General features: G+C 31.8%; 3 protein-coding genes across 3 annotated transcripts; 1 reads left to right on the top strand and 2 right to left on the bottom strand.

Annotated features, from left to right (window-relative positions):
- Positions 1 to 1,450: 1,450 nt before the first annotated feature.
- On the bottom strand, positions 1,451 to 1,735 carry LOC122604975 (stamen-specific protein FIL1-like). The gene has a single exon (XM_043777830.1). The coding sequence runs from the start codon at positions 1,733 to 1,735 to the stop codon at positions 1,451 to 1,453; it is 285 nt and encodes a 94-aa protein (XP_043633765.1).
- A 2,143-nt stretch (positions 1,736 to 3,878) lies between these two features.
- On the bottom strand, positions 3,879 to 7,492 carry LOC122605084 (probable methyltransferase PMT16). The gene is made up of 6 exons (XM_043777962.1): positions 6,757 to 7,492; positions 5,421 to 5,631; positions 4,992 to 5,289; positions 4,506 to 4,898; positions 4,330 to 4,407; positions 3,879 to 4,232 (listed from the first exon to the last, which is right to left on the bottom strand). Exons 1-6 carry the CDS (start codon positions 7,474 to 7,476, stop codon positions 3,998 to 4,000), a joined length of 1,935 nt encoding a protein of 644 aa, XP_043633897.1. The 5' UTR covers positions 7,477 to 7,492; the 3' UTR covers positions 3,879 to 3,997.
- A 10,823-nt stretch (positions 7,493 to 18,315) lies between these two features.
- On the top strand, positions 18,316 to 20,591 carry LOC122604025 (E3 ubiquitin ligase BIG BROTHER-related-like). Its single transcript, XM_043776911.1, has 7 exons — positions 18,316 to 18,424; positions 18,987 to 19,199; positions 19,284 to 19,553; positions 19,642 to 19,704; positions 19,809 to 19,930; positions 20,065 to 20,173; positions 20,253 to 20,591. Exons 2-7 carry the CDS (start codon positions 19,065 to 19,067, stop codon positions 20,283 to 20,285), a joined length of 732 nt encoding a protein of 243 aa, XP_043632846.1. The 5' UTR covers positions 18,316 to 18,424; positions 18,987 to 19,064; the 3' UTR covers positions 20,286 to 20,591.
- The last annotated feature ends 6,631 nt before the right edge of the window (positions 20,592 to 27,222 follow it).

Below are 27,222 nucleotides of genomic sequence, written 5' to 3'. Positions count from 1 at the left end.
TTTTCCACCATTACTTAATTCTTCCCACTTGTAGATCGATCACATAACTAAAAACAAATTCATAAATTACTTAAAAAAGAAAAAGAAAAAGAAATGAACAACTTCTTTCCCATCACCTTCCTAGCTAGACGACTACTTCAGTTTCCTGCAATCAATCAATTAATTAACATATAGAATATGTTCATTTGATTAATAATTCCACGCTATAACATGCAAAAACTACATAAATTAAAAGTCCTAAGGTTTCTTCATCAGTTTATTATATATTTGATACCCGCGAGAATAAACGTTCGACCCGGTTTCTTCATCAGTTTATTGTATTTGTATCTGTATTGTCAAACATGTTTCTAAGATATCGGTAGGACGCATGAGTGATAAACGTTCGACCCGCATAGTAACCAGACCCAGCAGACATGTATTTCTTCTTTTCAGATTCTCGGCAGACAGCTATGATTTTCTAAACATTTCTCATTTTCCGTCTTACTCTCCTTTGTGGCCGGAGGTCCCTATGAAAGCAGTCTCTCTACCTTTGTGTAGAGGTAAGACTGTCTACAGCTTACCTCTCCCATACTCCGTGCATGAATTGGGTCCTGTCTGTTGTTGTTGTTGTTGTGATACCCGCGAGAATAAAATGGCTGACGTGGAGCCAAACAATATATTAAGAAAGCTAATTTTTTTGTATAAAAAAGTGTAAGTCTACTTCCATAAGTCATAACATAGATCGAACAAGGCCATGTGACCATGTCCTTTAAATCAAACGCATAAAGATGGGGTGCCCAACTTAACAATATTGCATTTTTAGCTGACATCCAAATTGTTATATCATGTTATTCCTACAACATTTGTCTTGTTTATTACTCAAAATCTGGTATATAAACAAAAGCTAATTAATAACTTAATTAGCTAACGGGTTTCTAATCGATTAGCTGGACTTATGGAACGCATATGATATGAGGAAAGTCTACTTATCGTAACTTTCTATATATATGAGCGACACTAGGCCTAGTCACGTTGGGCGAACACACTACTGGCATGGCAAACGACCTCTGGTGGTTCGATACAAAAATCATGACATGGAATTGAGTTTAAGAGAAGAAAAAAACTTTTTTTATATTATCTGTCGTTGCTTCATATCTAATATGTTTCGAGTGTTGGCCGGATTTTAAAACAGATCGAAGCTATTAAAAAAAAAAATCGTCAATAGAAAATATAATCATATTTATCTTCATTTTAGACAGATCGAGCAAGGCACACGTACATTCTTCTTTATGTTTAAAAATTTATCTATTTATTATCATTTCCCAATCACCATCACAAGTTAGCATATGATGATGTACATTTTTTTTCCTACTTAATTTCCAATGACCCCTTGACTAAATTAAAATAATACAAGTAGTAGCCAGGCATAATGTAATACTAGTAAGATGGAGATATTATATACTTACATATATTATTGTATACCGCAAGTAACGGGCAAGTTGCATTGGGCAGGGAGAAGTGATGCAATACGAATAGTATTGCAAAGGCAATCAAGATCCACAGTTTGAAGTGCCGAACAACATTCTGAATTGGGTGTTGAATTATTTGTTGAGCCAGGCAACACAAAGGGTGCACAAACATTTAGATTTCCGAGTTGGTTAGGACATGTTTGCCCATGGGTTCCAACCACCAGTGCTAGCACCAACAAAGCCAATAATGCCACTTGACTTATTTGAGATACTCTTGTGGCATCCATTGCTAATTATAATAATTAACTACACTATATAATGTTCTTCTTATCAACTGTTATGTTTAACTAATTGCATATACTGGTAATATATGCTCTTCTGTTGATTAATTAACTAACTTATATTAAACAACACATCACAGAGAGCCGAAGTAGCGGAACATATATGCATGACTCACCTAATCGATTTCAGATGTCATTTAATCCATACGCCTTAATCCATAGTTGATTTAAGCATATATATAATAATTTTTTCTGAATTACTTAGTATTATCTTTGGATTAGCTCACGTTGTAAATGAGTTTCTTTTTTTTGGACTCGATGGCAACATAGCCCGAGTCATTTGATGTAACTTTTAACTCTTCGATACCTTTGCCGAATCTTTTTATTAATAAATTCAACTGTTCCAAAAAAGAAAAACTTAGGTTGTGTTTGATAACACAAAGGTTCTGAATAAAAAAATATGTTTAATATCTATTCTGAATGAGCAACCAGAATGATAGAAAATGACCATTTTAAACTTTTTGTATATGTGTTGATTCAAAGAAGTTTGTTAAATGTGTTCTAGTAGTTTTTTTACATATACATTGCACATAAAGAAATAATTATTTATATGCACATAAATATATTATAGATAGATAATTTGCTTAAAATTTTTGACATATTCGATATTGTATTAATATTAAGTATATTAAACTTGACACTTCATAGTTTGAAATGCTGAAAATTAAAAGAAAAACGCAAAACAAATGATGATTATAGCTTGACTAGATTTTTGTGACATGTTAAATAAAAGAAAAAAAAATCTCATAGAAAGAAAGGTTGTACATAAATAAAGGGTATATGGGTAAAGTGTACATACTGAATGGTTTGGCTTGACTTTTAAGTTAGAATCGTTCAGAAGCATTTGATATCATTCGCTCAGTTCAGGATCCATTCCATGTCCTAAATAAACAAAATAAACACTGACCGATTCAGCAATGGATACTGAACCATGTCATTCAGTAGTTATCAAACACAGCCTTAGTATTATCTTTGATTGTGCTTTAAAATTATTCCCCTATTATTTTACACATGTATAATCACCCTTACCAAAAAACAAAAAGTGAATACAAACAAATAAAGAATCGGAAATAGCGTGCATGAAGTGGAAAAATATGTCTTGGAACCAAACAGAGCTAAGAACAACTTGCTTAAACGACTAAACTGGTCACAAATTTCTATACTATGATTTCCGTTTGCCATTAAGGCTTCACCTTGTACTTTGTATTGGCGATAATCCATAAGTCCTTTTTCACTAATTATATTATTATTACTCCTAGTTTTTTTTTTTTTGAAAGGTGAATTTCGCTGAAAACTTCGTGTCGTGATTCGACAGCGAGAGGTCTAGCATGCGTTGTCTTAATCGGATCCGTTAAAGAGCTCCCTCAAAGTAGAAGTGCCTATTTCAAATACCCGATGGGGGAAAACCCCCTACTAATCCCCCGAAAGCACGACGATTAATAGGCGTAAACCCTGCCCTTTAGATTTGAACTTGGGTAAGAGGACTATCTTATATCTTGTACAAGGCTTGAACACAAAACCTCATATATGGGGAGATAATCTTTCGACTATTGAACTAATTTTCAAGAACATTATTACTCCTAGTTAATCCCAATTGGGAACTCACAAAACAAACAATTATACGATACAAATACTAATTAATAATCTATTATCCCATTTTCTTATAGCATCATCAATAACCATTGTAGAAAAACACACAAAACCGTTGCAAGACAAAAAGTTAACAAAAATGTTCTTTCCGTCGTATTACACAAGTATATCTTGTTAGTCTATATCAATAAGTATTTAAGTATTTTTTTTTTCTTTAGTTGGTCAGAAATATAAACTAATTGTATTCTTGTGTTGTACAAACGTATGCATATGCAATACATACATATGTATATGTATTTACATAATAAAATATAAATATTTCGGATATTAGCCGAATTATCGCAATAAAGTCTAAATTGACTTTTAGATCATTACCCATATTTAGATACACAGATGTATTAGTATACACACTAATATTATACCAAATGTCTTTTTCAGTGTTGCATGATATTCAGATACAGAAAATTGAAACGGCACGTTGTCTCGATCATACTAATAATACTTTAAATCGTTGTTATATTGCAAGGGGAAAAAAGAAGAATTAAATTACAATATAGATCTAAATTCAATTTAAAAAAATATATATATAATTAAAAATAGAAATGGACTATTAGAAGTTTAGGAACCAGCTGAGTCAGAATCAGCTGGGGCAGTCCAATACAATTTCACGGCAAAAAGTAGTTTCTCTCTTACCATTGGCCCATCTTCATGGTCAACTATTTGACTTTCCCAATTTAAACCATCTGCTATTCTTTTTACTTTGACTAATAAATCCACGTCATCTCTTACTATTATACTCCCTTCTGGTCTTAGTATTCTGTCCATTTCCAACATTATATCTTCCATCTCACATCTATAACAAACATTAATAGTCCATGTTAACAAAATATAAACCAATTAAATCTTACTGTTTATTAACTAGTAACACATAATTAGATATTGAAATGTACCTGTCCTTGTATAAGCTGAAAACCGAATCGGCATGGATGAGGTCGTACGTCCTGGGGTAAGTCGACATTGCCTCACACCTAAAAAATAAAGTGTACGTTATATAGTTAGCGGACTATCAGACTATGTCTCGTTTTTAAAGATATGTTGGTGTATAGTTATCATCTCTTTATATTACCAGCTCTGATAGGTTCCAATGAGTCCACGTTCATAGATGGCACCAAGTGTATCGGCCTTGGCTTCAACAGGGACGATGTTCATGACCCATAAAGGATTTTCAACGAGTGAAGCTGCAAAACCACCCAAAAATGCGTTCATATCAAGAAGGTTACGGTATCTTCCAGCCTGTCCTAGTTGATTGTTAACGGTTTTGTAGTATGCGATTCTCTTCTTCCATAACAAAACATCTTCTTGGAAAATTTCTGGCGTCACGCCTTCAATGCTTTGACTACTAATCCTTGGAGGTACCATGTCTAATCTCTGTGGCCAATTTGCTATAGCACCACCAGCAACTTCCTCGCTGCTCGATACTTCAGGCAATCTAGTCAAACATGTCTCTATGTCCGTGTACCTACACATATATATGATCATATTATAATTAGCTACATATATAAATGATTGAGAATATAAGAATAAACTTGAAAATGAAGGAATGGGGGCGAACCATGCTAAATCGGGATTTTGGACAGGGCAAAGAGGAGGGGTTTGGGTCATTTTGGGGTTAGTTTTACAATTCAAATGGTTGATTGGTTTTTGCCATATGGAAAGATCACCCTTTTGGACCACTTTTTTCCAGCAAAGACTCTTGGCAACTCTCTCGATTTGAGTTTGTTCCTCATTCAAATCCTCCTTTGTTCTTTCCCATCCCTTCCAATGTTTTTGCCAATTAATAGGAGGCCCGGAAAGGATCCAGTATCCACCTGGTCTAAGAACCCGATCCACCTCAATCAAGTATACCCCGTCTACAAATTTAACAACACATATATACCACATTAGTTTGATTATTCCCATTAGGAATTGAAATAATTAACAAATACTAATTAAGGCGCGCTATCTAACTATGTATAGAAGGTATGGGAATATGTAGTAGTACCGTATTGACCCCAAGGGATAAGACAACGAGAGCAATGAGCCATGTCAAACGCCCTAGAAGGATATGGGAGTCTTTTGGAGGCAATGACACCGATCAATGCAGGAACACCCCGCTCCAAGGCGAATTGTACTTGAGCTTCGTGTGTATCTCTTGGAGCAAACGACATTGCTATGATGTTCCTTGAAAGAAGATAAGCTCCCCAACTCGCGACCTAAATTTCAACAAATTATATATGCATTTTAATTTTAGTGTTCGAGTAATCATCCATTTACGAATAATTACACTAATACATTTGATTAGATGATATAGTTAATTGCCAATAATATTCTACATTCTACAAATATAATTTAATTACTAGTATACTTATTAAACTATATATAACAACAGTAGAGTATGTGAATGACCTGACTATCCATAATTGATCTAGACCAGTAACCAATTTGACCCCATGGAATATTTCATGACGAAAGTAAATAAATACTTGCACTAAATGTCGATGAATCATCTTCCAAGGACTATGAAACAAACTAAAGCATTAAATATTGGAATATATATAATAAGTAATTGTCTTATGCTAGCTAGTCTTAACATTTTATGTTTATACGCATTGGTCAACTTCATTTTTTAAATTATGGTCGGTATTGTTTAGATTATGCTTTGATCATGGAACACCAAATAAATTAACGGAATTGTAGGCCATATAATTCGACTACAAATAATTAGGTAGGAATAAGGCGCTAAAGAATTACAAATAAGCTAGGTAGCTAGCAACAAGGCCAAAGAGTTCGTGATGCAACTGTTTTGCATCGGATGTATATTGCAATAATTTCCATACCTAATATGATCCTACTTTCAGATTGTGAAAGGTCAAAACTGTATACCAAAGACTTTTTTCACTTTCATTAATAATACAACTCACACATATACCATTTGAAGAAAATGTGAACAGTTGATATGAGATCGATCCAAATCCTTATAATATTCCAAGTTAAGATAGCAACACATCATTAATTAACTATTATCTGTCCCATCTATTTTCCATAATTAACATAATTAAGTTTTGTACACGAAAACTAATTCAGCTTCAAATTCGAATTACAGCTTTTATGATAACGAAGTTTATCAGCTGGGGTACTTAAGAAAGCTAAACTTAACAATAAGGCCAAATTTTACTAAATTTTAAAAATAGCAGACAAAGACAGTTTACCTAAATAACACCAAAATATTCTCTGATCAAATACAAAATTTAATCTAATAAACAAATAAATAAGATAAATAAAATAAACGAAAATTTGTCTATGATGGATTAAAAGTTGTGAAAACAAATTAATCTTACCCCACAACCGGTATCGATAGCGGTTCGGATCGACCCGTCATTAAGATTGATTATTTTTCCAATATCATCAATATAAGCATCAGCGCCATTGGGAAACATGGTGCCACCACCTGGGAATCTAAACCGGTCACCTTCAAACCGGATCCAATTCTGAACCGCTTTCTCGACCGTTAGATCTTTATGTGGAACATTAGCATACCACGCAACATCTCTACTCATTGGCCACTTAAACGGGTTCTTGTAACCGTACGGCGCCGGTATACGGCATTTAAGCAGCTCATTCTTTTCGGGACAATGTCGTTCCCGATATATGAGCCGGTCACGTGAGTATTTTAAGGATCTTTTTTGGTCTGTGCATGGTGTGTATTCCGAATATCTTACGTCACACGGCGGGTACGTTTTGACACTCACGCGGTCGTCGTTGTCTATGGCGGCAGAGTGGTGTGCTGTGAAGTCTAGGTTTTTGTTGTTATTGTCAGTAGTTGAGTTGATAACGGCGGATGTGGTGGCGGTGGCGCAGGTGACGGTGGTGGAATGGAGGGAGGTGACGGTGGATGGCAAGGGGTCCACACGTGGTTGCCATGACCCGAATAAGTAAAAGAAAGAACAGAGAAGGATGACAAGACAAGTTAGTACGACGTTGTTTTTACTGAGGAGATGGTGGTTTGCGGCGTTGGGTTTGGCGGTGGGGGTGTAATACGGTGTCGTTTGTCCCGCCATTGTTTTTGAAGTGTGTTTTGATTAATAGGTAGTATATTAATTGATGTTGTTTGTATATATAATGTAGAAAAGAGATGGAGATAATAAGCTGAATGAAGGACGACGACGTGTGATTTTTTAATATATATTCCTTAAGTAGTGTTAATACTTGTACAATACATACTAGTTAGTTATATAGATTGTATCATAATAAAATTCAAATATGCCACATACATCATTTGTGAGTATCAAAATAAATTATGGCTAAATAAACCGATGATCGAAACTAACTTATAATATACAGTAATGATAAATATAATATGTGTTTAATTAGAGTTTTGGATTTATCTTAAATTTTTACAATCATATCAAAATCATAACTTGTAAGCATAATAGATGACGGCAAATAGCCTTGTAATTTCAAATCGTAAACTCAAATTTTATAAGTTTTAATGTTAATAACTTATTATATTATTATTATTATTATTATTATTATTATTATTATTATTATTTTTATTATTATTATTATTATAGGAGTTGAAGAACTAAAAAAAACAATTTTATTAATAAGAAAACGATCAATCAAATAAGGTTATAATGTGTTTTGTATATATAAGTCAAGCATTAGAGTTTAACTCCAAGTCTAATAAGAAAATTGAATCCATATACAATTAGAAAAACTAATTTATATAAATAAATTAATTAATTAAAAGGACACGTGTCGATCAAGGATCATGCTACATGTCGTTTTAAAAATATCTCAATTCTATTTTAGTTTATTGGTAGATAATGAAAAATAGGATAATTCACAAACATAAGTCTATATATCTAAGATTGGATGGGGAACCCCTCACATTTTGTTTTTTTAACCATAAAAATCATGGGGTCCATGATTTTTTTAAGATACAAAAAAACATTTAAATATTTGAATGTGAGGGGTTCTCCATCTAAGGTTAGATGAGGAACAACCTCATATTCACTTTATATATGGGAAAAGTGAGTATGAGACTGTTATGCACCCAACTTGAGTGGAAAAACCCTTCACATATTAATTTTTAATATTTTTTATAAATATATGGCCCTCCATGATTTTTACCTTTAAAAAAGATATGTGCGGGATTTTTAACTCAACTTGGATGTCTAACTGCCTCATATTCCCTTCCCCCTATATATAGGGGTGAGTTATTTTGAGAACTCCTAAAAAAAAAGAACTCAAGAACCATTCTGGACCACACATTATTTTCCTTTTTCTCTCTCTTTAATTAAATAATAAAATTCACCCAAATCATTCAAAATGTTCTAACTCACAAACCGTAAATCGTTAGACAAAACAAAAAGCATGGGTAGTCTTAAAATTTCGTCCTCTTTCATTAGAGATACAACTCGATATACTTTTGAAGACTTTTTAATTTTCGTTTTCTTTTTGTAGTTACACATAACTTACACATGTGTAGGTTGAACAAAAATTATGATTCGAAACGGGCTTCGCCCTTAAGGATATTCATAAACCAAAGCTAGTGGGGGTGATAGGTCATAGAGGGTGATAGGTCATAGAGAGTGATAGGTCATAGGGGGTGACCAGTGACGGGTGATCTACCTAACGGGCTCCGCCCTTAGCCGCTATTCCTCCGCCATGGACTGACGGGCTCCGTCCTTGGCTACCATGGCTCTGCTATGGATTGACGGGCTCCGCCCTTGACCTTCATTGTTGTGTACATACGTTCATTTACTAATTTACATGTGAAAACAATGATCTTACACATGTGTAGGATGAAACCTACACATGTGTAGGATGAACGCGATGGGAAAAAAAACGAAAATTAAAAAATCGTCAAAATTATATCGAATTGGATATCTAATGAAAGAGGACGAAATTTTAAGACTACCCATGCTTTTTGTTTCGTCTAACGATTTACGGTTTGTGAGATAAAACATTTTAAATGATTTGGGTGAATTTTCTTATTTAATGGAAGAAAGAGAAAATATAAGAAAATTAGTGGTCCAGAATTGTTCTCGCGTTCTTTTTTATTTGTGAGTTCTCAAATAACCCTTCCTCTCTCTATATATATTGTGTCAAATATACTATTTTCTTTAAAAAGCGAACTATTAAATAAATGCGAGTGAAAAAACTTATAAACTTAAATATAAAAGTAGATGAAAAAATAATTTGATAATCTGATATTCAATAAAAAAATATATATATGTTCGAGTAGTACAAATGTCATATATGATACTTTATTTTCATGCGTAAGATATTAAAGCTTTATTTGTACTTTTTAAAATGTGCATAAAAATTATTACGTGGATTGAATTACAATTATCAATAGAAATATTAATACGTTTAAAAACTTTTATGTTATTAGAAAGATTTTTAAGCTAACATATTATTATAATTGCTGTTATTTTTATTATGAACATTAAAATAACATTTTTTAATAATAACTAGTGAGACGCTAGAGAAAGTACAACTAAACGGGGTACAAGGTTACATTACAGATTTTGACATATTGGACATATTGATATTGATAAGAGATGTAAAAAAGGAGAGCACAACCACAAAGTTAAAAAAAAAAAAAAAAAAGCACAATTATGAACATTTACTTTTGAAATCTATAAGATTATGAGTTAATATTCAATGATTTTGGTTATAGTTTTAGTCAGGTTATTTTATTAAATGGTTAAAAATGATAACTTATGGTTAATAATTTGATCTTTGAATTTGTATAAATAAGGAGATATATGTTTTTTTGAAAAATATATATTATCAGACTAAATAAAACATATTTTACGTTTATTTATAATTACATCGTCATTATATACAAATATATAACAAACATACCAAGGAACCATCTATAATAAAAAAAAACCATTTTCGAATAATAACATCAATATTTTTTATTATAGGTTTTAGATATATTTAACTTTGCATCATTATATAAAGATATAACATACATATCCCATTAATTATATTTGATACATTTTTAAAAAAATATTATTATTTTATTTAAATTTGTCTTATGTATAACTTTTAATATTAATAATGTATTATAAATATATAATATGTTTGACTTACGTATTACGCGGGAAAATAATCTAGTTGTTTATAAAACAATTAAATTACGGTACAAACTATCATAAATATACTTCAAAATTATCTTGAATACATAGAATTGAAGTCAAGACTTCTAAATATCTCGTCCATAATTATGAGAAGCATGTTTCGAACCCAAATGGATAAACGCAAAACACTTATAAAAATGATACAGTGTATATATAAAAACGGTACAATGATTTTTATTTAAAGAAAAATAGTGTGATGTTTGTTTAAAATATAATACTTTCGAAACACTAAAATGATAAATCCTCCTAAAGATTAGTATAAAAATCCTCCTAAAGATTAGTCTAAAAATCCTCCTAAAGATTAGTCTAAAAATTCTCCTAAAACTTTAAGAAGGTGACATGTGGTATTCACTAATTCTCTTTCCTAATCTTGCCCCTGATTTTCCACGTGTCATCATCCAATAATTAGGAGGATTTTTAGGCTATTTTGTTAAGAGGATTAATCATTTCCCTTCGAAACATGAGGAAATTGTAATATATATATATATATAGTGAAAAGTTATTTTAAGAACTTTTTTTTTTGCGAGAACCTTTGAGAACTTTTCAAATCAAGCTCAACCGATGATTATTCTTTACATGAAAATTGTTTTTTTATTCTTTTCTGAATAACTTATGTGTAATTTTAAAGTTTATAATTGTTTGGTGGCATTAATTATCACCCGTTATACAATTATGCGGAGATTTGGATTCTTGATCACATGTGCACGAATATTGCTATGATTACATGTGATCGACTTGCATACATGTGATCATAGCAATATTCATGCACATGTGATCAAGAATCCAAAACTTCACATAATTGTATAACAGATGATAATCCATGCTCCACACAATTATAAACTTCAAAATTACACATAAGTTATTCAGAAAACAATCAAAAAACAATTTTTATGTAAAGAATCATCGGTTGGGCTTGATTTGAAAAGTTCTCGTAATAAAAAAAAGGTTTCTCAAAATAACTTTACCATATATATATATAAATATATAATTTTGTTAAAGAAAGGAAAAATAGGTAATAATGGTATAATGGGAGAATTGAAATAGCTAGAGAGTGGACTAGGGAAGCGACAGGCTGGGGGCGGGCTGGGTTGCAAACCGTGACGAGGAGTGATACAAGTGACCTCATTGTGTTGTGGTTTTGAAGATTTAAATTATTTGTTTATTATTGGTTATTTTATAGTAAGATATTTTTTTATTAATAAATTTAATAACATTTATTTTCTCATTAGGTAAGTTATGCTTTTGTTTAATGTTTAGAATTATAATAATTAGGTTAGATTCAAGATCTAATAGTCGCTGTCCAGTAAAATTTGAGAATATCATTTGAAAAATGTTGTTACTAACCTATTCATCAATATGTTTGAGATGTTTTTCAATATAATGTAGGAATGATTAATTTCTAAATTTTTTCCATACAAATTCTCGTGGCAAACAAAAGTTTTAAACTGGTATTCGAAAATATATAATTTTTTAAATTATTATTCATACAATAATATAGTTCAAATTTTCAAAACAAATCGTCCAACGATTTTGTTCCTTGTTTTTAACCAACAACAACAATCCTGATCTTATAAATGATCTTGATTTCATTGTCTTGCAACACACAAACAGAAAAAAGTAAAACTATAAGATCTATGATAAAACATATAAAATTCTTTATACAAAAAATAGATTTTGGTAATAGTTAAATTACATGCTTCAGATTTATCTTTCACTCTTCCAAGCTATCATTGTTTAAAAAAAAAGGTAATAGGGGAACCCTAGCTCCGGTACCACAATTGGATACCCAACCCACTTCGTATGAGCCATATGATGCCGGTAAAATACCTCCATCCTAATCCCCACATGATCTGGGCACCCATTGTTTATTGTACTTGTTACTTGTTATGATCTAATCCCCATATAATCTGGGCACCCATTGTGTATTGTACTTGTTACTTGTTAGGATATGTAAATTTTGAGGGGTAAATTTAGATTCATTGACATATATACCTCTTCATATACTTAACTCTAATTTTTATAAAAACCTATGATAAGAAAACCATTGTCTCCATTTTTGTGAAAATATTGATTCTACATCATATAGTAGGTTAATTTTCAGAAGAACCCATGATTATAAAACCACTATCTCCATTTTTGTGAACATATTGATTGTACATCATATAGTAGGTTGTCATCTTGATGGGGTGAATGGTTGATTTAAGGATTTGTTGGCGATTCCCCGAAGGTAAGGTTCGTACCTCTTTACGCCAATCAAATGTATTTGAGGTATAGCCGATTATGATCGTGCTAATTAATGGGTTTTCCTTCTCCTTTTACAGGAAAGGTACGACTTGGGAGATTGAGATCTTCCCTAATAGCTCATTTCTTATTTTGACTTTTATCTTATGTACTTATGTACCATGCTCATGAAGGGATATTATCATATCCCGACATTTAGAGACGCTACTGCTTGGTTATTGTAGGATGTGGAAGGCTTCAGGACAGATGTCCCGCAGTATATTGGTATGTTATTGATATGTGTAATATATTGTTTAGGTCAGTGGAGCATCTCTCATAAGGAGGAGGAGATGTCTAGTATGTATGTGTGTTTTATGGAGAGAAGGGATGTTTTACTTTTTTATAGGGATGTTTATCTTGGAAAATAAGTTTTTGGAGAATATCTCTAATAATATGTCAGATATGAATATTTAATTTGGCAGGACGAGATAAGAGTAAATCCGCTTAATTTAAGAGAAAGAGATTAACATAATCTCTTCCATATTTAGATAAGGCTTATAGCAGGTAGCTTCGTCACGCAGGTTTGGTTCCGTCACGCAGGTTTGATTACGTCACGGAGGGTGACATATACCATTACATATTGCTCATACTAAAATTTGAACAGATTTCAGTCTCATGTTCCATTATATAACAATTATTAATATCACTTCATCTGTTGATGATTTGTATAAATAATTTTATATTACTATTTATATTATTTGCTAAATAGCAAAAAAGATAAATATTATCCCGTAATTTTAAGTCTCATACATATCGAAGAGTTAAACAAATGGAGAAAGTGGGGACATTATATATATATATATATATATATATATATATATATATATTAATTAATTATTATTTATTGAGTGATAGGTTTAGACATGTTAATATATATATTGTAGACATAAGAATTATATATCATTCTACTTGGCATTGTGAGAATAACGTGGGATGCATGAAGAAACAATAGCATGTCCTAAACAACAATGCAACGACGAATATCAAATCCAATCCAGTTTATTCATATTTTATTTATCATTTATCTAAGAAATCTTAATTAAAAGCGGATAAAAAAAAAAGATAGATGAAACAAAAAAAAGTCATCTTAATATAATATTAATATCAATCCGTCTCATGTTTCAATATTCATATAACAGGAAAAATAACTCATATAGACTCCATCTTTCATCTTTTTGTCACTTTAGTTGCCCATCTTTTATTTTTATTAAAATAGGATGTAACCTTTCATTTTTGTACCACTATAAAAACTCACTTTTTATTTTTATTAAAATATGATGCATCTTTTTACCTTTTTAACATTTTAGTTACTCAACTTTTATTTCTATTAAAATGATAATTAATATTTACTCATTGTCTATTCTTTTGGACATAACATCAATATCTATTTTAATTTTAGCTTTAACCATTAGATTCATAAAAATAATAGATAAAAATATATATGATGCATAACATAAGAATATAAGATACATATATGATATCAAAGTAATATTCATCTTAAATTATTTATTCATTAATTAAAGTTAAAAAAATATTATATAATTAAACAACAACAACAACGATGACTTTATATACAAAGATATTTAAAAGGTTTTTGATTTCTTTAGTTACAAAGAAGTTTTAGGTTAAAAATAGAAATGGTAAATGAGTATGGATGGTTTTAACAAGGTTTTGATGTGTCATCTTAAGTTTTGATGACAAAAATAATTGTTTTAAGTGACATGACAAGCTACGTGAAAGCTAAGATGGACTCTTTATAAGTTACCTAATTACATGTTGGTGTTCAAGTATACTTTAATACCATTTTTCAACAACTTTTTACAATGTGAGTAATTAATGTAAAAACTTATCCAAAGGTTACATCTCATATTAACCAAATAAAAATTGAGTGACTAAAGTGGTAAAAAAATGAAAAGTTGCATCCAATTCTACCAAAAATAAAAGGTGGGTGACCAAAGTAGCAAAAAAAATGAAAGGGAGTCTATACGGGTGAGTTTTCCCTTCATATAATAATAACGCAATTACACAAAAAATGATCTAAATATACAAATACGTTTACGTTCGTATATAGTAGCGGGTGACGGATTAAGTGCAAGGGTTCCTAAACTTCTTATAAACGTATTTAATTAAAATTATGTAGTGAACTCTGAAAACAGAGGTCATGGATTCGATCCTCACGCCCAGCAAAGCTGGGGGTCATTTTCTACCTTTGGTAGAACTTGGAAGCTGTCTCTCTACCTTTGGTAGGGGTAAGACTCTCTACATATCAACCTCCCTTATACACCGTCAAAGACGGTATTGGAACCCAAAAACCCGTGAAAGACGACATTAGAAGTCACTTTAATTTTTTAAATTTAAAATCACGCATCGACTTTCACCCTTTTTATATCAAGCACTTTCCTTTTAAAAAAAAACTTCTTTTTCTAAAGCAAAAAGAAAAAAAAATGATTTTGCAAATTAGAAAAGGATGGAGATATTTGTATATATCTACTATAATATTGCTTTAATAATTAACTTCTACAGTGTGTTGTATATGTTGTACGTTATGATAGATTTAGCAAAAAGTGTGGTACGGATATCACCACTCATTAGAAAATGCTTAACGTATAACACTAGCTTAGTTTTATAATATCATGAAAGTTCCATAATAAAATTGAGTTTTTGATAGACACGTGACCTTTTTTTTTGGAACATTCAGTCGGTATGCGACATTAGAGAAACCTCACTGTATAATGGTGAAACGTTGCACGTACTCTAGACAACGAGATGTTGACCATGGGCCGTTACAAGTATTCGGAGAAAAAACCCTAAGACTTGTTATCCCTAAGAATCGAACTCAAGACTTTAGGTAAAACCTGAGATGCCTCTGACCAATTGGACTAGTCATCATTGGACGTTTACATTTAATTCTGTATATCACATATTAATATAATCGACTATTGTTGTTGTTATACCTTTAGTTAGTGTTGGTTATTAAGTAAATTAGACGAATAAATCTGTGTGAATTACTCTGTATAGTAGTGCAGTACTATTTTTTTTTAACATCTCTGTGTAGTACTATTATATTAAGAACTTTCATTTCCCGTAATTAATTACTACGACCGGTCATCCATTTTATCATTACTGCCGTTCATGTTGTCCATTTTTAAATTTATATGATAGCAAGTTGGGCTTTCTTCAATCTTCTGTCAGAGTACATGTAGGCCTATATTATACAGAAAATGGGCCGAATTAACTAGTTATGACTTATGAGTAATTAATTATGCTGGTGTAAGTTTTATCTCCAATGGCAATATCAATATTTTCAAGGTGAGGGACTCTCTAACACATATCTAACACATATCTGGTTAAGAAATCGCGAGCAAAATGATCTACCCTTTTCAAAAAATATATATATATCTTCGAGGAAAATTGTTTCATCATACCAAAATAACATATTGAACACATCCTATCATTAATCTAACATACTAAAACATCAATAGAAAAATATATCAAATATATACACACTCACATATGAATAAAATCAAATTATATATATATATATAGGGACAATCAAATAAGAACAGTTTTAAAATAAGAACGGTGAGAACACCTTAAAAACATCATTTTGATGCATTAAAAGTCTATAAAACTAACATAGTGCATAACTAATTATCATTATTTAAGTGTTTAACAACACATTGATTCATCAAAATCAAAAAAATCACGTTTTTTGTTGGATGCATCATTTTGATGAATATGCATCCAAGACGGATGCACAAAACAAAAAACATGATTATTTCGATTTTGACGGATGAATTTGTTGTTAAACACTTAAATAAAGATAATTAGTTATGCACTATGTTAGTTTTATGGACTTTTAATGCATCAAAATGATGTTTTTAAGGTGTTCTCACCGTTCTTATTTTAAGTGTGTTATCACTGGAGTGTTACCATATATATATATATATATATATATATATATATATAGGGTAAAGTTATTTTGAGAACCTTTTATTTTGCAAGAACCTTTGAGAACTTTTCAAATCAAATCCAGCCGATGATTGTTCTTTACATGAAAATTATTTTTTTATTGTTTTCTGAATAACTTATGTGTAATTTTAAAGTTTATAATTGTATGGAGCATGGATTATCATCCGTTATACAATTATGTGGAGATTTGGATTCTTGATCACATGTGCACGAATATTGCTACGATCACATGTATGCAAGTCGATCACATGTAATCATAGCAATATCTCTGCACATGTAATCAAGAATCCAAATCTCTACATAATTGTATAACGGATGATAATCCATGCCTCCACACAATTATAAACTTCAAAAATACACATAAGTTATTCAGAAAACAATCAAAAAACAATTTTCATGTATAGAAAAATTATCCGTTGGGCTTGATTTGAAAAGTTCTCAAAGGTTTTCGCAAAAAAAAAAAGTTCTCAAAATAACTTTTCACTATATATATAAAGTATACCTATTTTAAATATAAAATAAGTACATGTTCATATGAAAATCATAATTGAATTTTAAAAAATGGACATATCTTAGTTTTTTTCCCTTTTTTTTTCCCTGCTTCCTATCCGTTGCCACCACCGTCAGTCATTGTCACCGACCCACCACCACCATATCCATCTCTGATCACCGCCATCGTCGAGGACAACATTGCTAAGATCGGTGTCCGTACTGTATCCAAGCACCACCATCTATGATCATTTTCATCACCGCTTCATCTCTCTATCTCTCCTTAATGAATATCTTAATTTGTGTATCGTATCATCACTGGAAAAGATGACAACAGGGGCAGTGGTGTTGTGACACCGGCAGATGGTGAAGGGTGGTAGCAGCGGATGATGGTGATGACAACGCTAAATCTATGGTGGGATCGGATGGTGATTTTGCGTATATATGATACTTTTTGTGTTTAAAATGTCTATAATTTGTTATACTTATATTTATTACTGGTATATTTGATATTTTTTTTTATTTAATATTCTTAATATTTTTCATTTAAAATGGTATATTTGATATTTTACTTTTAAATTGGATGTATTTGATGTTTTTAACTTAAGTCGAATATATTTGATATGTAGTTAGACAACAGTAAATATGAAATTTCTTTGAAAATAAAAATCCATAGAGGTAAAAGTATAAAAGGAAATGATTCGTACTGCAGCTTTTACCTAAGCTTAGGTACTGTCACATTAAAAAGAGTTACAGATTAAATCTTTGAATTTAATAAACATACATAACATACTGAGTTTTACATAAACTCTCCATGAATTCTATATAATATCCTCATACTTTAACTAAGATAGATAATGCATGTTTTACCTAACCTTTTTCTATGGGTAAAACCTTTAAATATATAAATTTAAAAAAAAAAGTGGACAAAAGAAGTTTCAAATAGTCAACAGTGGTGTGTGATTTAAATTAATTTATTTTTGTGGCTATTTCCTTACATCACTTTCCCATTTGGATCGATCTATCTATCTTTAGTTAGTAGAGGAAGAAGGTTAAGTGTGTTGTTTCTTCATCTTTCCTTCCTTCCTTCATCCGTCCTTCAAAACAGGTACACTTCTTTTACTTTCATGGTTTTTTTATTTTTTCATAATTTTAATAATTTTGTATCAAGATTCCCAAAATCAATAACCCATAATTTAGGATTTTGAAATTTGTATAGAATTCTTGAAATTATGATATCAAATACTATTAGTTAAGTTGTTAAGTTTTATACTTTTATCATAGTATCTGTCTTGGTTTTGACTCTTTTTGGTCAAAAACAAGGTATATCTGTCTTGGTTCGGGAGTTGACTCTTTTTGGTCAAACTTTTATTCATTTTCTGTTTAGTACAGTAATTAGCTACCTAGGACGGTTTAGTTTGCAAGCAGACAATCTCGGTGTTTGATTTTTATTAATTTTAACATTGAAAATAAACTTACATTGCATTTGCTGTATTTGAGATGATCAGCTGACCCCCGTGGGTTGTAGTCCCACTGTGGACTGTAAACATGGCTGTCTATCATGATAATAAGAGATACTTAATATTTGTTCGTACGTGTTTTATTCGACAAGCAGATAAGGGAAAATGCCGTTCTTATGTGTTTTATCCGACATACTTGTGTCATTGTAGGGGCAGCTAATATGTGTTCATTATCTGGATAATCATAAAATTTTCCATTCTATTAGTCAATACCGAAACATCACATCCATGAGTACAGATATAGAAGACATCCATGATGATTATCTAAATCTTAGTTTGCCAGCTGATATCCCCGATGACTTGAAAGACTTTTTGCCACAAGACGAAGAAGGTCTTACTTACCAAGAAGCTATCTTGCAACAGGTAACTTTTCAAACTCCGGGACCTTTTCAGTTTAAGCAAGTACGCGGTTTCAAATGAATTTTCAAGAAAGACTTGATGCAACAGGCAAGCGTCTATCACTCGTATCAAGAATGTGGCATGAGTAGGGCTGTGGCTACTGACGATGCTCGCAGCAATACCTCTAGCTGTTCTTCAGATGAGGAAGATGAGGATGAGGATGAAATTGAAAATGAATCCTCGAGGGATGAAAGTGTTCTGTCACAAGAAGCCATGGATGAAGCTTATGCTAGATCCTTGCAGGAGTTGGGGGAGGAATTTGATGAGTTCTTCATAACAGAATTCAACGCAGAAAGTCGTCATGTAGAAACTTCTACCGTATGTATACTCCTTACGCGTTTTTAAAGCGTTATGTTATCTCATTTTATTATAAACTCATCCATTTCAATGGTAAATGAATGATTAGGAACAAGTATCCAGTTCAGAGGCAAGCGAAGACGACATTGATCCGGATAATATGAGATACGAGGTACATTTACTGATTCACACTGCCAATTTTCTTTCTGTTTTTAAATGAATCTTTTGCAGAAATATTGATATTTTCTCTTCGCATTTTCTTTTTTGTTTGTATAGGAACTACTAAACCTCACTGAAACTGTTGGTGTCGAGAGTGTAGGATTATCAGCAGCGCGCATTTCCCAGTTACCAATCTCTATTTACACATCAGGAATTGTCTCCAACAACAGGGAAGAAAAGTAAGAAATAGCTCTTTGAGTTTCCTTAAGAATCTGCTTTTACTATTATGAATTATCTCTTAATTTTACATCTCCCACTCATAAGTGTGACCTATAATCTAACGAAACTTCTACTTTTCTGTATGTGGTTTTAGCTGCGTGATATGTCAAGAAAGTTTCAAATTTGGGAAACGTGTGATCAAATTGCCTTGCTCCCATTTGTATCACAGTAAATGCATTATTCAATGGTTAAAGCTCAAGAAGGTAACATGCTTCTGTATCTTCAAAATTTGCTTTGCCTGTTCATCCGTGCCTGTAATTGAAGCTTTTCAATGTTTTTCAGAACTGCCCTATTTGTCAAAAGGAGGTGACGTGACTTAAGATTTTCAAGTTTCAAGCACCGAATAATGAAATGAAGTTGCGTGATAATTGATCAAGAAAAGGGGAAACAAACTGGTAATTTATGCTTTTGGTGTGGCACTTCATGAATTCATTTTCTCTGCGTTTTTTTTCTGTGAATAATTACTAGCATAACAAACCAGTTGGACAAAGTCAAATGGTTTATATTTGTTCAGGATAGTTAAAAGGTGAAGCTTATTTGCAGGTGTATTATAGATTTGTTTGATGAGTGTTTGCGTTACATTCGTTTTTAATTTAGATTAATCCAAACATGTTTTGATTACATCCAGTGATTCACTTAAAGAAAGTAGTTACTTTTATACAATAAACTAATTTATTCTATATTTATATACATACAACAAACTCAATATACTTGACAACAGTGAACTCTAATGAAGTTGCTTGGTCAAGTTGATGGGCTCCCAATCTCTAGCAGGATTTGTGACTACTACTTTTTGAGTGTTAACAGCCTCGTGCTTCTGATGACGATGCAGCAGGAAAACTGCAAGTCCCTTGTATATAACATTAATCAAAGTTGTAACACCCCGCTAAAGCGGAATATACGGGATGCACAGATAAGCACAATTGCACACAGTACAAGTTCCAACATAGCCATTAATATAATTAAAGAACAGAAGTACGATTGTTATTACAAGACATAAATGAACTTAGAATAGTCAATATCTGGAAGACAGAACAATTGTTTTTTAAGAACAGAACTTGAACTGGTGTAGCAAGGAAGGTCTTCATAGCTCCTGAACTTGTACGCTCGAACAGTCGCCAAAAGGATGAGTTTAGTAAGGAAGACTCCTATGCTAAGAACTATGAACCTAGCCTGAAAAGCATGTAAGTTCGAAAGGTCAACTACAAAAGTAGTTGATGAGATTCACATAATGTACTTTTAGTTTACATATACGTATATATGTATAATAAGGACAAGAACATAAGTTTTGTACGTTGAACCAATGTACTTTGTAATAACAGGAACTAGATCAAGATCTGCACGTGGAACACAAGTACTTTACAATAATATGAACTAGGTTAAGAACCGTACTTCGAACATATGTACTTTATAATAGTAGGAACTAGGTCAAGAACTGCACTTTGAACATAAGTATTTTACAATAGCATGAACTGAACAAGAACATATAATGAACTTTAGGTAAGTTGTCACTGCTAAACCGATTGGCCAGAACTGAACTTTAATGTAATAGTATGCTCATATAGCTCAAGTACTTCAAAATAAGATCTATGTCAGAACAATGACATCAACAAGAACAAGTAATATGCATCCTCTTGAACTGTGGAAAATGAGGGTGGGCCTACCCTAAACAGCGCTGTCCATAATTACCTACGGTTCATTTCCTGAACTGTGGATCATGAATTGATAGCAGTGAACAAGTACTGAACAAGAACTAATATGAACTGATACATTCATTCCCTAAACTGTGGGACATGAATTACTATAGATGAACAAGAACCGAACAAGTACATGTACGAACAAGTACATGTACGAACTAGAACATAATATAGATCAAGTACAGAGATATAGATGTATTTAAGGTCCTGCCCATTCAAGACTCAAATACTCCTTTAAACAGTTTAATGATCATTTCATAAGTAGTTCAAGATCAAGCTCATAATATAGTACGTAAGATAGTTCTAGAACATATGTACTAGTACGAAATTAGTTTTCATTTTTTTCAGTCCTCGATAAAGAACTTTGAACAAATGTACGAAAGGGGGATTAGTGAACTCACAGTGATCTGGTACAAGCACAAGTAGTATTAACACAGAGAACGAGCACAGAGATAGATAAGTATATCTATCGCAATCCAAGCACGTCTTGATGGACGCCTAAGTACATATAGATCATAAATAAGCACATATATTAGTTCATGTGATTAATTAATCACATAAATGTTCTTGATGAACTGATGATTTGGTCCTTTGAAGATCTTTGAACGTTTTGACTCAAAAGAGTTTTAAATGAACTTTAAGTACATAAACTGGACTCGAACTGAACATCTTTGAACTCACACTTAAGTACTTATCGTGTTAATGAGTTGAACATGTCTTTAATAATGAACTTTTGGTCTTTAGAACTCAATTTAATTGATCATAGAACTTGTACTTTGATAATCGAGATATGACATGTCTTAATTGTACTTAATTAGGGTTTGCACCTTGTATGTTGCCTTAGATCGAACCATGATCTAGCTTAGGTGTTAATGAACAGCCTTTGAGGTGTTTAATCAAGTAATGATGTTGTTATGAACTGATTATGTGATTAAGGATCATGTGTGGTATGATATAGAACAAGTACAAGTTGTTTAAGGAATGCACAAAGTCGTTCTAGGGTTTTGGTTGCAAAGTCGTCTCACTGGACTTGCAAGATCGTCCCACTGGACCCTAGCAAGATCGTCCTGATGTCAAGGGTTCAAGATCGTCCTACCCTAGGTCAGGATCGTCCTAGGGGCAGGCTTCAAGATCGTTCCAAGTACAAGGTAGCTCAAGATCGTTTCACAAACCAAGTTCAAGATCGTTTTAGAGTTTAGCTAGGTTTCAAAGTTGTTTTAGGTGTACAAGACCTCAAGATCGTCCTAATGGACATGAACAAAGTCGTCCCATGTTTACAAGGACAAGAACAAGACTCATGATCGATTCATGATCAAGAGTTTGAGCTAAACCAATCCAAAGGATCGATTACCCATTAAACGTACCAACAACACCACAATACCACTCAAGATCGAACGGACATGAACTATGAACAATGTGAGCTGCCCAGGACGATCTTGGGGTCAAGATCGTCCCACCCAGGATCGTCCCATGATCCCAGACGAGCTGAACAAGAACAGAACGTGATTCGAGGATCTAGATCGATTTCAGAACTTGTTAAAACATAGCACTAGCACATATATGCATATTAACATTAACCCGTAACACTTTTAATGCTTTTCAAGATCGAATAACACATGAACAAGTCATATCCTCAAGAGCAAGTTTACTTTCACTTTCACAAAATGGGTTTTGTAAATTAAAGCATGTTATGACCCAAATTTGTTCACATATATGTTATTAAACACATTTAGACACAAACCCAACAATCATTAACACGATTTCATATCAAAATTGGACCAAATCATCAAGAACATAAAGTTGAAAAAGTTCACTTTTAATTTGATAAAAAACTCATAATTTGTTGTTGTTACCTGAGATTTGATTTAGGAAATACGTTTTGATTATCACAAGGATGCTAGAAGTACAAGTGATTTCGATTTAACAATCCAAAATCAAAGGATGAATTTATGGGTGAAAAATGTGGCTGCAAGGTGTTTTAGTGTGAGAAAGTAGAGAGAAGAAGAGAATGAACAGTGTTGTGACTTCTCTCTCTAGGTTTCCATCTTTTTCTATATATACATTTCCATATTTAATGAACCCAATAAATGCAAGGACCATTTGCGAACATTTTGAACTAGAACTTTAATGAACATGAACGTTTATGAACCGAACTTTAATATTTCATTGTACATAATTATGAACTCGTCAAATAAATCAAGATTTAAGATCAAATTGACCTTCATATAAGCACATAATTCAAGTCTAAAGCACGTCAAGAACTTAGATAAATTGAACTGTCTGACCGTTCTAATGGCAAATGTACGTTTTTAAGAACTTAATAAGAACATTTCTAAGACGGTAGTTACAAAAGTGCTTTGTTTAAGGTGTTTTGTTTTCTTTTTATCCCCAAGTTTTCCAAAGCGAAGGACCATTGGTAAACCAGCATCATTAGTGATTAATCAGTACTAAGCTTCTTGGAAAGTCTCTGTTTTGCTTGTTTTATGTTGATAATATATATCATTTAAATGTAATTTTCTTAGTGCTACAGTTTGGCATATAAAAACTGATTTTAAAAATATTTTGGAGTTGCAGTTTTTAAGACATTTAATTTGCGGATAAATATTTTAACCATATGACTGACAAAAAGCTATATGCCTATATCGGGTCAAATGGTTAAACCATAAAATAAGTAAATTTCAGATGCAATTGGGTCAAATGTATGGATAGCTTTACCCTGTCCATTCTTGTTTGTCCATTTTTTTCTTTTAGATAGGCCCAAATTTATTGTCAAAATTATCACTTTTAATTATTAATTATAAAAAAAATATAAAAACATTAAAAAATTCTCACATGGTAAAGATGTATCTTTAATTAAGCTTCTGTAAAAATAAAATTATAATAAATGCTGTTTTATAAGGTGTTATTAAGAAAATATCTCCATGTCCATACAATGAAACACTCCTATAAGCCATGTATTAGCTTATTCTGATACAACTTATAGTCTTATAGTCATACGTGTAGACTGTAGAGTATTGGATCATACTCCCTCTCAAAAGATTTTTTTTTTTTTTAATACCTTTTTCGTTTAATATGGATCATAAATCGCACAAGACAACTACCTTATTTATTAATCAAGATGAAATGTTCTACGAAATCATGCTACGAGAAAAGTATTCTTTTTATGTTACTATTTGTTTGTGTAAAAAGACAATGATTTACATGTGTAAAAATTTTGTTACCATACATAACAACATTATTTTTCGGCTTTCTAAAAACATAACTTTTGTAATAATACATAGCTAATAAAACTAAAAGTCAAATTGTAGATCACATATTATGGATATCAAGGCTATTACTGCAGTATATTAATCTAACATTAAAGGATATCGTTGCACATACGCTGTCATATATGCTCAACCTAATCGATTGGGAACGAACACCATAAAAATCAATGGAACTCACAAAATCAGTTCGAGTCAAATTCACTTTTAGGCTTTGACTTTTTGTCAGTGTGTGAAACTGATTGTGATGATTAATTGCAGAAAAATCATGCCATATGGCCTTTACACTTTTAAGCATAACATAGAATCATTCACGGGGAGAGGAGTCATGTCTTCTAGATTTTCATCCCTCTCAAATTTTACCAATAGCATATTTCCAATTCATTTTTCTTTTTCAACCTTCTCAATCAACTCTCCCAACCATTTTCAATGGCATTCATGACCTTCTCAACTCTCACAAATTTTATTTTTTTCTTTTATATTTAATTTAATCAAACATTTTTTTAACAAAACCATATAATAAATAATTAAGCAACCTATGAGATTTAAAAACATAAAAACTTTTTTTATCCTTCACTAAATTACAACACAATTGTCTTCTATACAAATATATATACACACTGCGTCTTCTTCAACTGAAACACACATAGGAAATATTTTTTTTTTAATTAATGGCAACGGTCACTTAAAGGCTGGACCCCACCTTTTCACACACTCCTAACGTCTATTTTTTCCTCCATGCCTCGCAGGGCTTAAAGCCCGTCCAACTCCATGCCGTTGGCATGCCGCAGGCGGTGTGCAGTCAGCGGCTTGGCCAACCCGCCAGCCATGCAGCTACCACTCCTCTCCCCCTAACCTCTTGGCTAGAGGCAGAGAAAGAAAAAAGAAGACATCAATATGACTGAATGCAAAATAATTTGAGGTTATAATATACTTTTCATTTTAATTACTTTTTATGTGACTAGTTAGTTACATATATATTTTTATGACAAATCATTCGAACGACAGTTGTTCCCTCACACTCAGAGGAGTTTTGATTATTTATTCATGAAAAACATTTAGGGGGATATGTACTCTGCTGTTCCCATAATTTTCCTTTTTATATATGTGTGACATTCAAGAAATAAAGTTATTCACAACTCTACAAAATTCACACATTTATTTACAGTAAAACTTTGATAAACTCATGACAAAATCGGCCAATCCAAGATAAAATGGACATATTTTGAGGAAGATGTGACACAGTTAAAGCACTATTCAATTAAGCTTAGAAATTTTTCACATCACTAATGCAAGTTTATAAATTTAAACATGTCACACTATATACAAGTGAAAATATTTTGTCGTTCATGCATTCTTTCAAGTTAACAATGGTCAAAATACGATAAGTTTTGAAAGTATGTAATGAATCAATGAAAATAAGAGAGAAAAAATTACTCGTATATAACTTATCACACATATATGAAGAAACAATACAAAATATAGGTCCCTATACTTATGATAAATACCCAAATAGTTATGTTAATTTGTTATATCACATTTTGATTTAACTACGCGATTCTATTATAGATACGATTTCATAATAAATAGTAGTTCTTTTCCTGAGTGGACAAGGTCTACTCATTTTAATCGTCGTGTCATTTGACGGATTAATAGAAGATTTCCCCCTCCGCGATTCCCTGCAAATTTAAATGACATTACTCAAAATACAAAATACGTAAGGACCGATAAGCGAAACGATATTTTGAACGTTAAAAAAATATAAAAGATACTAATCGAATAGAAAAGCTGGCCTGTCGTGTGGAATTGAAGGAGGTAATGCACATGGTGCGAAGATATATTATACTTAGCTTGAAGTTGACATGGTGTGATTTGCCAACTGTCATCTACAATCTTTAATATATAAATGTTAATATAAATATAAATATATGGTATATTCTTCCAGATGAATATATGAAAAACGTGTGCCTTAAAATGTTTTTAATTATTGGTCCCCTTTTTCCAACATACGAGTATATAGAACTTTTATCTTAATTTTGTAATAACATCGTGTATGGTAAAAGACATTTTGAGAGTTATCATGATCTATATACGATGTCATTGAACCCTTTCACAACTCTTTATGAAGACCAAAAATATGCACTTAGAAAAATACAGTGGGAACCTAGAACCTTTGTTTTTTTTTTCCTTGACGAGCAACTTAATTTTTGACTCAATCATAGAAATATAGGAATTTTATAATTCGGTTTTATAAAAATTAATAAAATACATGGTATTGTAAAATTTTGTAGT

This window comes from Erigeron canadensis, chromosome 6 (assembly GCF_010389155.1).
Source record: "Erigeron canadensis isolate Cc75 chromosome 6, C_canadensis_v1, whole genome shotgun sequence".
NCBI lineage: Eukaryota > Viridiplantae > Streptophyta > Magnoliopsida > Asterales > Asteraceae > Erigeron > Erigeron canadensis.
The sequence above is the reverse complement of the archived record's forward strand: the minus strand, read 5'-3'. Positions and strand labels throughout refer to the sequence as shown.